The sequence below is a fragment of the Perognathus longimembris genome, chromosome 2 (assembly GCF_023159225.1).
Source record: "Perognathus longimembris pacificus isolate PPM17 chromosome 2, ASM2315922v1, whole genome shotgun sequence".
Taxonomy (NCBI): Eukaryota; Metazoa; Chordata; class Mammalia; order Rodentia; family Heteromyidae; genus Perognathus; species Perognathus longimembris.
Window position 1 is genome coordinate 53,090,615 of NC_063162.1, and position 16,098 is coordinate 53,106,712.

Here is a 16,098-nt window from a genome sequence, read left to right on the forward strand (position 1 = left end):
GGAATGTTCCAGCAGTAGAGCTGGCCTGAGGCTGGACCACAGCACCAGAAAAGGCAGGTCCTTCCCAACCTGGGGAGCCAGTGGGGCCAGGGGACAAACTGCAAGTCGCCATGCTTGTCCCAGGCAGCTGTTCTCCTGAGCCCCTGCAGGGCCAAGAACTGAGGTTTCAAGACCAACAGATGGTTCTGGCTTCTCATCTCACCACGTCTGCTGGTGAGCAGAATGTGGGAATGATCTAGAAAAATCAGAAACAGTTAACAGGACTGGACCACAAGCTGGTAGTCAGAGAAATAGTATGGCCATTCTGTCAGGAGCTAGTTCTCAGAGCCATCAAAGACTAGCCCACCCCCATCCCTCCACTCCCCACCCCCTCCTGCTCACATGACATTCCCGATGACCAGTTCATTGTCCAAGAACAGTGGTCCTGTTGCCCACCTCATACGTGCAGCCCGAGAAGAAGGAAGCTGTCTCCAGTCACACAGGAAGTTGGAGGCAGAGGGGGAAAGGAAACTGGGGAGGCACTGAGCTATCATCTGATGACTGTTCTTTGATGTGATATCACAGATTGGGGACACAGAAGGGAAATTCCATGTACCCCCTCAAAGGACACTTGTGAGGCAGAGGGTGCCAAATGACTGGACAAGGGAAAATTGTGGTCTTGCGTGGTCATTCGTCCTACAGTCGTACCCCTCTAGCACACTGACATTTGGTGACCTCAGAGCTCATCATGGCTAGAGGGCTCAGGTCAGCAAACCTTGCCCTGCAGTCCTCCTCCCTCATGCACTTCCTGTGTTGTTTCCTCCTGGGAGGAGAAAATGCCATAAACCAGAGGGGGAGGGACAGGGCCTTGGCGCCATTACTTAGGGTGCCTAGCAGTGAAAGGGCCTCAGGGTGCGGAGAACAGGATGTAGGGGGGAGGGGAGGGCCTGAGAAGGGGGTCTCACCTGTGCCCACTGCCCAGACCTCCTTGTACAGTTGAATCTAGAGTGGGCAGATGTTGGAGTGAGCGTATAGTACTTGGGATCTGGATAAACAGAAGATGTAGGCACAGTTGGGGGGCGGGCACTGCCTGCCCCAGGGACTAGGCAGTGTGAAGGAAGATGTCAAGCTGGCTTTTTGAGTATTTGGGATCCTCACAGAGTCAGAGAGACAGGACTGACAGGCACTGAGAGCAGGGGTCTACTTTCTATTTCTGGGCCACCCTAATATCACTGGGCTTGTAGAGGCAGCTGGCCTGTTTAGTGCTTTTTTAAAAAAAAATTTTGTCAATCATGAGGTTTGAACTCAAGGCCTGGGCACTGCCCCTGGGCTCTTCTTGCTCAAGTCTAGTGCTCTGCCACTATGAGCCACAGCTCCACTTCCAGTTTTCTGGTGGTTTATTGGAAATAAAAGTCTTATGAACTTTTCTGCCCAGGCTAGCTTTAAACCACAATCCTCAGATCTCAGCCTCCTGAGAAGCTAGGATTACAGGACTGAGCCACCATTGTATGGCCTGTTTAATGCGTTTATGAAAGTAACATTAACTGGCCCCATTTGACAGAAGGAAAACTGAAGCCCAGAGAGCTAAGGACCATACCCAGGGTCACACAGCTGCTATGTTGGCAAGCTGAGCTTTGATCCAAGCGGCCTGGCTCCAGCCTGCTTGTGTGTGTGTGTGTGTGTGTGTGTGTGTGTGTGTGTGTGTGTGTTGCTCCTGGGGCATGAACTCAGATCCTTGAACTTTTGTACTCAAGGCTAGTGTTCCACCACTCAAGCCACAGCTCTGCTTCTAGCTCTGTGGTAGTTAATTAGATATGAGCCTCACAGCTTTGCATTTGTCTTCATGGGCTGACTTTAAACCTCAGAGCTCAGCCTTCTGAGTAGCCAGGATTACAGACATGAGCCACCCCTTTTCTGTGCACAGGTCTGGAGTCTGGAACCATAGATTAGGCACAGGCAGGAGACTCACTGTCTTAACCCCCTTAGGCACCAACAATGGGGAAATGGAAGGTCAGAGGGCAGGGGAGTGTGACACCTGTTCCCCGAAAGGACTGGAAGGCCATATTCTGGGCTCCAGAGGGAAATGCAGATAGATAGACACCAAAAACTTCCTTAACATAAGCTCCAACACCAACCCCCGTGTTGGGGAGACATAGGGTGGTGGTGAAGTCTTAGAATACCTGCTTACCAGGTAAACTGCTTACCTTTATTCTACTACCACTGCGGCTGTATGTGCCATGAAATGGGTCACTGAATACCATGGCAGGCTTTATTTGGTGACAACACCAGTCTCTCTGGACATCCTGGCAGGATTCCATTGAAGTGTCTTGCTCTTAAAGAAGATACCCCTGCGGTCCAGGTTTCAGATGTGTGCATAGTGTCTGACCATCTCCCCCTCCTCTCTGCGTACAGGGTTCTTGCCTGTGACTCACAGTGACAAGTTAGTCATGTATTGGCTGCATAACATGTGCTAAACCTCGAACTGGGTGCTGGGGTTGTGGAAAGCCCACTCACTCAATCCTACCATGGCCCTTGGGGAGGTGCACATGAGCCCTAGGACACGCCCTGGCTAGCTTAGCTCATGACTCCTGTCTGTCTCCATTAGCATCTCCCATCCACCACAGGTATACCAGAATGCACTTGGGGGGGAAAATGCCTCTGGCTGCCATGTGACAGGGTGGGGTGGCAGGACATGAGTTTGGAGAGAGACAAATGGTAGGATTCTGTTGTTGAGATTACAAGTGTCCCAACTGGCACAGGGTACTTGGATGCCAGCAAGCAAGATGCAAGGGAGCTGGGCTGTAGGAACAGTTGGCATGGAGTAATTGGTGGGTGGCACAGGGCAGGGGTCCATCTTTGGAAGGTGACTGCAAATGCCCCCAGCCCTCTTGTGTATGTAGGAAGAAGGATTTGGAATGTATTTTGGCAGGGGAGGAGAGGAAGAGAGGTGCTCAGTATGGAGATCTAGCTCTCCTGTCCCTGGTACAGCGTGCAAAGCCCTGGTCCTGTGCCAGGCAGACCTCTTCATCAAGAAAGGAGACTGCTCACCTAGCTGTCACAGGAGAAGGTCCCTATGCATCTGAAATGCATGGCTAGTGAGTTTTTTTAACTAATAGTGAAGTCCACCTGTATCCTTCTAGGGGCTCTTCCTATACCCTCTCCCCTTCCCAGGGTATGTTTGAGGGAAAAGTGGCTGCCCTCTGCCTTGAAGACCCTGTCCTCAGCATTTTAGGGTCCTCTCCATCCCAGGGGCCTCCTGGGTCTCAGAACCCCACCCTTTGGCCCCCTCCACACATACACACACACACACACACACACACACACACACACACACACACACACACACATACACACACGCTCTCTCTCTCTCTTGAACATAGGCCTCTACTCCTTATTGGCTTTCTAGCCATGAGTTGCTATGGATCTCAATATGCCTTTGTTTCATTCCGCGTGTGGTCTGCCATCTGCACCAGCTTGGATAAAGCTCCTGTCATCCTCGTTCCCGGATCTCAACCAGAATGAGCACCCCAGAAGTCCTTGTTCAGATCTCCCCAGGGAACTTCTCTTGCTCTGTGGAGACTGTGGCTGCCTCTGATTTCTTGTTCCTTTGCAAACTGGAGCCCAGTGTGCAAAGGACTTACCTGACCTATGGGCCCAGGGACGTCTGTTTGTCCTCTTTGATACTCGGCCCAGCCTCTGCCTGGCTGAACCCGTCGTGGGCACACATACCTGGGGATCTCTCCGCCTATGCCATCCTTACCTCTAATGCCCCTCTTATTTATTTTCCTTGTGTCTAAAGGATATTGGAGTGGCACTTGCATGCAAGGTGCATTACTGTGGAAAGATCTTGGTGAGATGGGAGGGACCTTGCTTTTCCTCAGTGACCTCATTCTTCCTCCATATCCTCTCAGATCTATCTTTTGGGTCCCTCGTCCTTAGACCCCTCTGTCTTTCATTTCCATTCGTACTGCAGTTGAGCAGCTATGGGTAGCCAGCATGTGTGAGCACCACCTGATTGGTACAGCCGGTGCAGAGGCCCTTAGCCTGTCCGTGGGGACCCAGAGGGAAGCAGAAACACTTCCCTTCCAGGGCTACACGTGCCTTTGCACTGCCTGGGGAGACAGCTGCCTTTGGATGGGGGAACTGCCTTTTGCTTCCAGTCTGAGCAAGGTAAATGGTTGTCTAGGAAGATGACTGAATAACCTATATCACCCACCTGCATGACACCCCCCCTCCATGGACCACTAAAGCCTACCTGGGACATTTGTCTCTGTCCTGGGATCAGAACTGGACAGCCAAGCCCAGGGTCACCCTGCCAAGGGCACAGATGCTAATTGCCATCCACGTAGTGGCAGGCGGGCCGCACTGACCAGGAACCTGGGAAATGCTGTGCCTCATGGTGATGACTGGGTCCATCCTCACACCTGCCCCCACGAGGGAAGAGTGACAGCTGGGGACGCCTCCCAGCTTTGCAGGCATGGCATGCCATCCTGAGTGGCTTGGACGAGAGGAGGGGAGCCAGCCCGGGCCTAGTTCACGTCACTGCAGGAGCACTTGCACACAGGTGCTCGGCAGCTGTTGGTGGGGTGAACGCCAGGCGAGCTGTCAGACATGTTGGCACCTAAGGTGAAAGTGGATTGGGTGTCTGGAGCCGGCTAGGAGGGGAGATACCGGCCGGCTAGGAGGGGAGGGGATCCCAACAAATCATTTCAGAAGTGTTGGGCTGTCTGTGTCTGTGTGTCTCGTGCCTCTGCACACTGTGCTGAAGAGTTTGGAGAGCACTTGGAAATCTGGCTTGAGGCTCAGCATCGAAGGATGGGGTCCAAGGTTGTACCCCTGTTGCTGGTGAAGTGCCTGAATGGCCTGGTGAGGATAAGACATGGGACTCCATGAGAAGCCTGAGAGACCAGATTCCTGCAGCCCCACCCAGCTTGTGTGTGTTGCACAAGAACTGCCCTAAGGGAGGGGGGTAGAGAAGACCTCTCTAGGGGCCACTCCATGCCTGGGCAGTGCACAGAAGACATGAGTTTGAAGCCTCACCCTCTTGGGAAGGCCAGAGTCAGTTACAGGTCCTGCCTGAACAAAGGAGATAGTATGTTGCCACAGTCATGCCACTGGCTCCAAGAATGCCTGGTCCCAGCCCCTTTAGCCCCTTTCCTGCCTCTACCCCTGGCTGAGACTGATCGCTGCTTCTCAGTTCCCCACAGGCAAAGGGCACCCTCCTCCCTGTTCCATGACCCTAATTGGGATGGGTCCAGAAAGGACATGCTAGATCCCAAGTGCCTGTCCTTGGCCCTTCTGCAGCTTCAGAGCATCTCCCTTTAGACACACTCAGCTCCTAGAGGTCCAGCCTCAGGTCCTAGTGGATCTATGGCCAGCTGCACGGGTGGTAGATATAGCTTTGGCCACAGAAGCACTAGGCCGGAAGCCAAATATCCTCTGTCCACCAGAGAGGCAGTCACACACTGCCGGGGCTGCCTTGAGACTAAGCAAGTTGCACTTTGTAAGAAGAGAAAAGGGGGTCAGGCACTGTTGGCTCACACCTGTAACCCTAGCTACTCAGGAGGCTGAGATCTGGGCATCCTAGTTTGAAGCCAGCCGGGCAGACAAATCTGTCACCAAGTGAACCTTAAACGGCTAGAAGTAGAGGTATGTGTAGCTCAAATGGTCAAGCACCAGCCTTGAGTAGAATAGCTGAGTGAGGCCCCAGTACCAGCACACACATACATAAACACACACCAGAAAGTAAACAATTGAGGAGGGGGCACTGAGATACCTCCTGCTATTTGAGTGTATAAAGGGGGGTATCTTAGGACAAGGTGAGGGACACATATTGACCATCCAGGGGATAAAAGGGACACTGCTTCAAAGAGAGGCCCAAGCCAGGACTGGCACTATCCTCTCACACCTGAACCATCTGCATATGCCACAGTAAGTAGGCTTTTTCCATCTCAGGACTATATACCCCACCCAGCCAGTGCACAAGACAAAGGCAGGCCAAGGAGGCAAGCAGGCAGGACCTGCCCCAGCAGCACAAACAGGCCTTTCCAGACAAGCAATGTGCATGACACCATATCGGGCACCACTGTCCCCCTACCCCCACCCCAGCCCTTGTGCAATCCCCACCTGCCTCTGCCTTGACCTGTCATGCTTCTTAGGGTGGTGCCCAGATTCTCTTTCTTGCCTTCCGGTTCCCGTGTGTTGTCAGTCACCAGCATTTGCTTCCAGACAGTTCCTGTTGGTCTGTACCCACTCACCATCAAGGGGCTGGGAGGGGAGGGGACTGACATTCGTCCTCAGTAGCCAGCCTCTCTACAGGAGGGGAGGGGGGTAATGGGCTTCCCTCACGGTCCCACTTGCCCTCTCAGTTGCAGGAATGTAATCTTCCAGGTGTGTGAAGTTGTGGCTGCCTAACACACACACACACACACACACACACACACACACACACACACACACACACACACACACACCATGCCAGGCCCTTGTGGCCAGGCTCTGCACAAAAGCTTCCCTGCCTGTCTGCCTTTATTCTCTTTCCTGAAACCACTCTGCTGACAATAAGAAGAGAAGGGACATCAATGACCTGTGGAGGAAAACCCCGGTCCCTTAGTGCATGGTGTGTGTGGCTTTCCCCCGAGGAGAACAAGGCTAGGAAGGCGGGGTGGGCAGCACCATCTGCAGTTCTTTGTGCTGGCTGGCGGTGAGCGTCCTGGCGCTGTGATCAGGCTGCCTCGTGCTTGGCATGCAAATGAGTTCCCAGATGCCCGGTGCCCCCGCACAAGGAACGTAACTAGGGGCCTGGAGAAGAATGGAGCAATCTGCAAATGCACTTCTGTTTGTTCCAGCCTCATTGAATAGGCAGCTTTCCCTCCAGCCACAGCAGATGTGTGCAGGGCACTGCTGGAGGAGCCTTGCCAGTTTCTCAGCGTGTGGGGGATGAGAAGAACCTCTCCTCCCTTATTCTCTCCTCCCTTGTGTGGTGGCAGCCAGGTGACCCCCACAGACAGGGCAGGGGCCCACATGAAATCCTTTAAAATTCATCCCAGCTGGACACCCATGGCTCAAGCCTATGATCCTAGCTCCTCGGGATGCTGAGATCTGAGGATTGCAGTTAGGTCAGCGCAGGCAGGAAATTCCGTGAGATTATCTTCAATTGGCTAGCAGAAAGCCACAAGGAGAGCTGTTGCTCAAGTGGCAGAGTGCCAGCCTTGAACAAAAGAAGCCACAGGACAGCTCTCAGACCCTGAGTTCAAGTCCCAGTAGTATCAGCACGCACATGCTCGCATGCACACAGACACACACAATATGCAAGAGCAAGCTAGTGTGCAAACTGAAGACCTTGTTTCCAGCCTAATAACTGATAGACAAGTCAGCTCTCCAGTCAATGTGGCCCAAGGACTCTCATCAAGAGAGGCATGAGCTGAAGTGTGGTGCCCAGGATGTGTCTCTTAGTTCTTCCATCTGCCCCTCCCCACAGCTAGGAGGGCAGGGCAAAGGGCATTACCACTCTTTACCTCCAAACACACTGAGGCCCACTCAGAAAGGGTCTCTGAGCTCCTTAGAGTCACATAGCTGTGACTCTAGAGGCCAGGCTGAGAGACTTGCTGACATAGACAATGCTTTTGTCCTCTGGAGGCTGCAGTTGGATGGTGAAGAATCAAAGAAAATCACTCTACCCCTCCCCCTCCCTCAATACCAGTTTATTCGAAGCTCACTCAGCCTGGACATCAGCCTGGCTTTTGCCCATTTCCACATGTGGTGCCCTTGGCAGTCTGTAGCATAACCCTCCACTCCCCTCTACTCCACTCTAGAACTCCTTCCGTCCTTTCAACAGGCAAATGCCCAGCCATGCAGGGACCAGCAGTGGACTTGGTGGGAAGGCAGGTGCCACATGTATTCTATGTGGGGCAAGTTTGGGGTGGGAGTCTCAGGGAAGGCCCTAACGACACTCCTGGATGTGCCCACAGGCTTTAATGAACCCACAGGGAGAAGCCATGTAGAGCTATTTAAAGTGCACATCGGGGGAGGGACTACTTAAAAGTCCAAAGGGGAGTTGGGGGCCGTGGCTTGGTTGGTAGAGCACCAGCCAATGAAAAAGCAAGCATTGAATACCTAGTTTTGAGTCCTAGTTTGAGGAGGGGGGGGGGGTAACGTGCAAAGGTCATGCCCCTGTCCCCTCGCATCTCTCCCTGGCCCTTTCTCTGCCTTTTGTCTTGATTTTCTGGACTCTACAATGCTTCTCAGTGTGGTGGTCATTAAACTCGGGCCCCCTCTCACTGGCCCTTAGCAGTGGATGTTTTGGGATCCTCCAGGGGGAGGGGGGAGTTAGTCCCTTTTTATGGAGAGCACTAAGACCTCTGAGAAGGCTTACTGTCTCCTGGGAGCCAAGCTGGTATCACCAACAGCCAGTGCTGGCAGAGTGCAGGGAAGCCGGGCGATGAGACACAGTAGCCAGGGTGTCCACTGACCATCCTCTTTTTCTTTGCAGCCCTGCTGTCATCCTGGTGTGAGGAGCTTGGCCGCCTGCTGCTGCTCCGACATCAGAAGAGCCGCCAGAGCGACCCCCCTGGGAAACTCCCCATGCAGCCCCCCCTCAACTCCATGAGCTCCATGAAACCCACTCTGTCGCACAGGTGAGTGGGCAGGTACCTCCCTGGGCGGGTGCACAGGGTCTCCTTGGAAACCCCCCTGGGTTGGAAAAACCAGGTTAGGGCCTCTGAGCAGCTGGGAAAATATCACATCTTCCGAGTTGCACTTGTTTTTCTTTCCTTTCTTCTTTTTTTTTTTTTTTTTAAGTCTTCGTAGTGAATGCTATTTTGAGCTGGATGTAGTGATACATGCTTATAATCCCAGCTACACAGGAATTCCAGGCCAGCCTGGGCTACATAGCAAGATGAAAAAAATAGAAACGAAAGGGAAGGAAAATAAAGTGGAAAAAAATAGGAAGAGCGCACTGGATTTTTCCTACCCATCTGCCGAGTCCTTCCCTAGGGGACTGTCTCTCCTTCAAGGTGTCAGATGGAATATTAGGAACCCTGAATCAGGACTTTCCTGAACTCTTTCCTGAGCAGTCTTAGGCAAAATCAGGAAAACCAGCAGCAGGCAGAATGTCAGAAGGGCCCCGAGGCTGCCAGTGGTATCATCCTCACTGAGGAACAGAACCAGCCCAGACCCATCACACCAAAGCCATGTGAGCCTGGGCCATATCTGCCAGAAAACCGGAGTCCTGGGCAGGAACAGGCTTATTCAAGGCCTCTGGGCACCTAGAAGCTGGCCAGGCTGCTCTGTACCAACTGCAGATGAGCACGTGGCCAGGATTGGTGATTTCCCTCAGTTAATTATCGGGAGGGCACCTTGCTGAGCCTGGCTGCTCTCTGCAGGCTGACCCTGGCACCGTGGGGCCTGTCATACTGTCTGTACTCCCTAGGTGCCTCCTGCTAATGAACAGGAGGAACATTTGCAATCCGATTGGCTCTCATTATCCCTCCTGATCCAGGCACCCGTGGCCCAGAGCACGCTGCATGCAGAACTGGGAGCTCCGTCATCCACACTTAGAAATTGAATTAGAGGCTTGTTGACTCTGAACTAGAGAAGACTTTGGTTTGCTCATTAGGGCTGGTGCCCCCTGCTTGGCAACATCACCCCAACCAGGCGCACCCCAACCCAGAGCACTGCCTTGACAGACCCTGTGTCTGGCCACTAGTAGCCACAACTGCCTCCCTCTTATGCCAGTGTTTTCTTGTGGATTGGTATATGGCCAATGGACAGTGAAGGGTTTGGTGGAGTGTTTAATATTGGGGGAGGGGAGGCCTTCTGCCTACCTAATTCTTGTAATGACTAGCTCCTTCCCCTAAGCATTGCAAAAACAAAAACGCCCTCACATACTTAACTGAGTTGAGTGGTATCAGCCCCAGGCTGTGAACCAAGGCTCTGGAGAAGCAAACACCACTACCCCCACCTTTCCTTTCCTTCACCTCGGTCAGGCTAGAAAGCTGCAGGCTATTTCCCATGGAGCCTAGTGCTGAGCACAGGCAATAGATGATGTCACCTAATCAACATGGTTGGCAGTCATCTTGGTGATACTTCAGGTTAATCATTCTGGCCCAGCCATCATCTCCAGAATCATCCTGCCTGTCATCACCCCACATTGTGTCCTGCCTCACCTTCTCTCCTCAGAGTCATTTTACTCAGGTTGATGATGTTGGGCCAGTGTTCTCACCATAGACTTGTCTCAGATCTGCTTGGGCCACAAAGGATCTTTTACTGGGTCTTCACTGAGTTAAGCTCATCAAGAATGAAATTATGCCATCCTGAAGATAGACAGAGGTGAAAAGTGTCTCCACTCTAGAAACTCAGACTGGCCAATGGAGAAGTAAGAGTCCCTGGGCAGAATTGGGAGCTAACAGACAAAGGCAGGGCTGGAAGCAGCCTGGCGGGCCTGGATTCCAGGGGAGAAAAGTGGGCAAGATTGGCAGCCAGGAGACTGCCAAGGATGAATAGTGTTGACTAGGAAGGACTTGATCTGGGAATGGCCACATGCACTTTACAACTTCAAGATGGCTTTGCCTAGAAGAGATGGGGACACAGAGCAACCCCCGCCCCCTCCCCATACACACACACATGCACAAGGTCAACTCTGACAGGGAATGCAAAGCAAGTTGTCTGGAGGCTTGAAGAGCCATCTGGCATTCGTCCAGTGGCCCTCGGTGGTTTGTCAGAGACCGAGCTGGAAGACTTGCTAGGTGTTTACTTTAGGAAACCAGTGAACACCACACACACATAATGAGGACCCCTCTCTGGAGCACCATGAAATGATGGGCCTTCTGGGGGTGACCCACCTCTCCACCTGGCAGAACTAGAGAGGAAGTGAGTGCAGAGTAGGAGAGTAACATAGCCAAGAGCACCTGGCCATCAAGGTAGAGTAGGGCACTGGGCACTGCTTTGCCGTTGCTCCTGGTGCTTGGTCCTTCAAGGTCAGTGTGGAGGTTTCTGGCTGTTCGCCTGGTTTGGAGGGTCTTCTTGGAAGAGGCCACACAGCCCATTCTTATTCCCACATGATAGCAGGCTAGGTGGGACCACAAGAAGACATGTCATTAGGTGAACAAGAATTGGTGTCCATCTCTTCCCCAAACCCAGGGCTGCTCTGAGGACACACTCTGAGTGGTGCCCAGGAGTTGAATAGCCTCTCCTTATAACCTTCCTTCATGAACAGCCCCGTCGGGGAATACTGTCCCTTCCAGGGGAACTCCATGGGGCTCATTCCCCACACTCGAAGGGAAGGAGATGGGAGGCCTTCACAGTTAAGGCCCTGTTTAAGTCCATCATTCCCAACTGCATGACTGAAATCATGCATGCCTTATGTCAAGAAAACCAGGCCAGGGAGAGCCAAGGTTCTCTGGGCTAGGGTGTGCTGCTCTTAGCTGGGGGCTCTCATCTGGAGGCTCTGGGGGCAATCAGGATAGGAACCCAGGAGCTTGAAGGTGCAGAGGTGCAGAGGGTCCCTGGTGACTACAGTGTCCCTGTAGCGTGGCCTCCACAGTCATACCCACCTCAGGCCATGAACACTGTGCACCTGAGTAAATGGCTGGGAATCCGGGCCTGGTTCCTCCATGCAGGGCTGTGCTGTGCCTCTTAATGAGGCTCTTGCCCTCTCTGAGTCTCAGAGAGGGCCAGGTGATATACTCTGAGCTATAAGTGGCATGTTGGAAAAGGATAGCTGGGATGTACAAGTCTCTAGAGCCCCCATGTTATTTGTCCCACCAGGCCATTGCAAAGCCATCTTTGTGGCTAGAGAAGATATACAAAAGGATCTAGAAGGCCATCAAGAAAAGGGAAGCCACTCAATGTCCTAGAAGGTTCAGCTGTAGGTGAGGCAGGAGGTCACCTTCCTCAAAGTGATGTGGGCTTCCTGCCAGCTCCTACTGCCCTCTCCCAGCCTTGTCTGTCTGTCTGTCTATCTCTATCTCTCTATCATCCATCCATCTATCTATCTGTCATGTATTCTTACATGCTTATGTATTTATTTAGTGCCAAAATTGGGGCTTAAACTCAGGGCCTTGTATTCTCACTTGGATTTTCTGCTCAAGGCGGATACTGTACCACTTGAGTCACACCTCCACTTCCGGATTTTTGCTAGTTAATTGGGGATAAGAGTCTAAAGGACTTTTCTGTCCAAGCTGGCTTCAAACTATGATCCTTAGCTATCCTCAGTGTAGCTAAGATTACAGGCATGAAACTAGGGCCTGGCTCTACCAAGCTTTTAGTGAGTGGTTAAAATAGTCATTTGTGATTAGCTCCTTGTCTGTATGCAAATTAGTGTTGCAAAAGTAATTAGGAACCTAATCAATCTTGTTTGTGCTGTTAATTTGATTACAAAGACTCAAGATCAGGGGCCACCTTCCTCTTCCAGGTCTGAGGTTTGCCCCCCCCTCCGCCCCCACAAGTGGGAACATGGGCCTTGATACCAGGCTGTTGTCTTTTAGCTCGGCAAAATGAGCAATGACTCCACCTCTCCGTGCCTGATTCCTCATCCATAGAGGAAATAATAGTAAGGGCAGGGTCAGGATGCTTGTCTGGCAGAATGCATGACTGGCACAGCAGGAGCCCCATGGATGCTCTATAACCCCTCCCTCCCTACAACCCAGGCTACTACTCTCCCAGCCCTCAGCCTGACACCAGCTAGTGTGTGTTGTTTGTGGTCAGCCGATGGAGGTTGATCAAAACCAGCTGCCATCTTCTCTTCCTTCGTCTCCCCCATCTTTGCAGCTGCCATTTTTAGCTTTTTCTGTGGCGGTGTGCCAAAGCTCAGTTTGTAGTAGACCCTTTTTGCCCAAGAAATGTTAAGGGGAAAAAAAAGGAAAGGAAAACACAGAAAGGAAAATGGAAAGAGCCACATATCTCACTCCATCCATCTGCTCCAGATTGCTAAGATATAAGGAGCTTTTCTGCCTCCCCCTTGGAAAGCGTTCACACCCTCTCCTGTGCTAGAAGTGCACGTGTCTCCTCCAGGTTCCACAGAGGGGAGGAAGCAGCCCCGGGTCATTGTGATGATGGAGAATGCTGTTCATGGTTCCCTGAAATTAAAAGAGACCAGGAGCATAGCTTCTCGCTGGCTTGACCTTTCATTAGCCGCCGCCCTGCAGCCTACCTAGCCCATGGCCCCACCCATAGCGCTGGATCAGGGGAATTAATTAGGATCTGACAGAGCCTGCCCACAGTGGGAACTGCTTGCTTCTCCCAAATAAAGCAGCTGCTGCAAGTGCCAGGCAAGAAATAGTCCAGCTCCCCTCCCCCTCTCTGCCTTCTGGGGATGCCTGTGTAGACAGTGACTCCGCAGGTGGGGGGGTGGGGTGCAGGGCTAGGAATCACCTCCTTTATCCCAGGGCTAGCTCAGGAAACCAGCCTCACTGACAGTGGAGCTGGCACACAGACATGTAAACCATCAAGGGCAATCACAACATGAAGAGCTCTACAAAATAGATGCGGAGCTGGGAATATGGCCTAATGGGAGTACTTACCTCCCTTACACAAAGCCCTGGGTTCAATTCCTCAGTACCACATAAACAGAAAAGGCCAGAAGTGGCGTTGTGGCTCAAGTGGTAGAGTGCTGCTAGCCTTGAACAAAAGAAGTCAGAGACAGTGCTCAGCCCCTGAGTTCAAGCCCCAGGACTAACAAATAAATAAATAAATGAATGAGTGAGTGAATGAATGAATGAATGATAAAATAAAATAGATGTCTGGCCAGGCACCGATGGTTCACACCTGTAACCCTAGCTACTTAGGAAACTGAGATCTGAAGATCAACCTTCAGGAAAGTCTGTGAGACTCCTGTTTCTAATTAAGTATCAAAAAGCCAAGAACAGAGCTATGGTTCAAGTGGTAGAGTGTGTTAGCCTTGAGCAAAAAAGCTGAAGGATAGCACCCAGACCCTAAACAAGCCTCAGTACTGGTATAAGAAAAAATAAAATAAAGATGCAAAACATGCTCAGCAAACAGAAAAATACCCTTGATTCTGTCTTAGGAAAGTCATCAAAGGGAATATGCAGGCTGGGCCTAGAAGTATGAGTAGGAGTTGACCAGCTAGAGAAGAGAAGGCAGGCAAACAGGAAAGTCTCAGAGCTTGGAACACACATTCTCTTTAGTTAACAGGCAGGGATCACCGATACTAGCCCTTCCGATTAGGAGCCAGTTCTCAATCTTCAGAGCACCTTACCATAACTGTGGGAGCCCGCACCATGGCTGTGCTAGAGAAACAGAGTGAGAGCAAATGCCTGTCTGGCAGGCACCACACTGAATTCTTGCATTTCATCTTAGGACAGTGTTTTAGATGAGGAAGCTAAGGCTATCGGTGGCAGAGCCAACATCTGACCCTTCAGAGTCAAACTCCAGAGCCTATAAGTGACCTTGATCCTGCAAAATTCCCTTCTTTTTATTTCAAAATGAGAGCCTCAACAATGATTTTGAGTCCCTGCTTCCTTCCCAGCTGAGCCAGCCAAGGCTAAAGGAGGTGATTTCCTATGTAAAGCCTCTTCTCAGGGGGATGCAGTCTGGATCTTCTCTGTTCCCTGTGAAGCCCAGCTTTGAACCTCCCCTGTCCCTTTATGCTAAGAGCCTCCCCCTACTCCCCTACCAGTCCCATGCACACACATAGCGCAGTGACTTCCCTGAGAAACCCAGGGAAGATGTGGCCCCTTCTGGGGTCTGCAGACTTGCAGAGCCCCATTAATACCCAATCTCGTGCATCACCGTCATCTGTCCCAGGAGTCTGCCTCGCTGGATCCAGTCCCCCAGGTCCTTGAGACACTGCTTACTGAGGTCATGTGACCAGCAGCCTTTCCCTCTGCTGGCCCTGCTGTCCTGAGAGATCCTGCTGAGCAGAGGACTGAGTTTTTAGGGGAAAGTTCCTTCATACCGTTCCTGACAGCTGGACACCATTCAGTGCATCAGAACACGGTAATAGCAGTAGCCAGCACTTCCCCGGATGCAGTTGGGGGTGGTCTGTGATCACGTTCACTTTGCAGATGACAACCCTGATGCTGCTCATCGAGAGGAGAGCAAGCTAGTTCTTTGTTCTCCCTGGAGAGCTGGGACCACTACCCTTCCCTGGGCACCGAGGCCCAGTGGCCACAGATATTTCAGGCACTGGGCAATCAAGCTTTATAATGGACTCACAATGTATTCCCAGCATCCCCATAGAGCAGTGGCCCTTCCCTAAGCACGTTCTTGTGCTCAACAAAGACCTCCCAAGTCTTCTCAGTTTATAAGGACATCAAGCCAGACCTGGGGAGCCTGAAACCTCAAAGCAGCAACTCCTGAGGCAAGAGGAACAAGGCAAGGGGCTCTCACAGAGTGTGAGGAGCTGGTAGAATTCGTGCCAAAAGGCTGGGGCTTCCTGTTGGATTCCTGGTAACACAGCTCCCAGGCTGAGAGGAGGCACAGCTGCTCCAGCCAGGAGGCACTGGACCGGCATGGCTTCTGGCCTGGCACCTCTGGGTGAGATGAGTGGGTGGCGGCCAGTTTTGCCTGGGTGAGCCTGTTTCTGAGGGCCTTTGGTGACATGAGATCAGGGCCATGCAGAATCAGGTAGTATGGAGTGGGTCAGAATCACCAACAAAGTTGAGGCTCTCAGATGCCAAGAAATCTGTTCTCCCTTTGCACAGAAGTCAAGAGTGTGCAAGGAGACAACACCTTGTCAAAAAATTTTGTTTAATAAATAAATAAATTTAAAATTTTTTTAAAAAGGGTGTGCAAGGAGAGAAGTGGGTCCCAGTGGGTGGCCCCAAATGCCAGGCGCCTCTACCTAAGCCATATGTGCTGTAGACTAAACAGTGCTCATCAAAGAAGCACACCTCTGAGCCCCTTAGGCAAGCCCCAGCAAGTTCCTCGGCTCTGTTGGGTAGCAGCCACAGCCACAAGCCTGACCTGACCTTGATCTTGTGCATGGGACCAGGTGCCCCCCTTACTCTGGGTGGGTGACATATCATCAGACTTACTGCAGTGGGGACTGCATGGGTGTGAGCCTTCAGCATGAGGTGAGTCACCAGCCCCTCAGGGAGTGTGGTGACTACTTCTGCTTCAGTAGCAGGTGCCTGCGGAAGCCTGTGTATCCTGACAGCC

The 16,098-nt window shown here is 52.0% G+C and overlaps 1 protein-coding gene across 6 annotated transcripts in view; it reads left to right on the forward strand.

Annotated features, from left to right (window-relative positions):
• Zmiz1 (zinc finger MIZ-type containing 1) overlaps positions 1-16,098 on the forward strand; it is a 225,900-nt gene that overhangs the window by 184,437 nt on the left and 25,365 nt on the right. For 5 of the 6 annotated variants that reach the window (XM_048339140.1, XM_048339143.1, XM_048339142.1 and 2 more), the window contains one exon: positions 8,471-8,615. In XM_048339140.1, the coding sequence (XP_048195097.1) occupies positions 8,471-8,615 (145 nt within the window). Of the gene's footprint in view, positions 1-207; positions 214-8,470; positions 8,616-16,098 lie in introns of those variants that run through there. The other variant, XM_048339145.1, reaches the window with a different exon arrangement.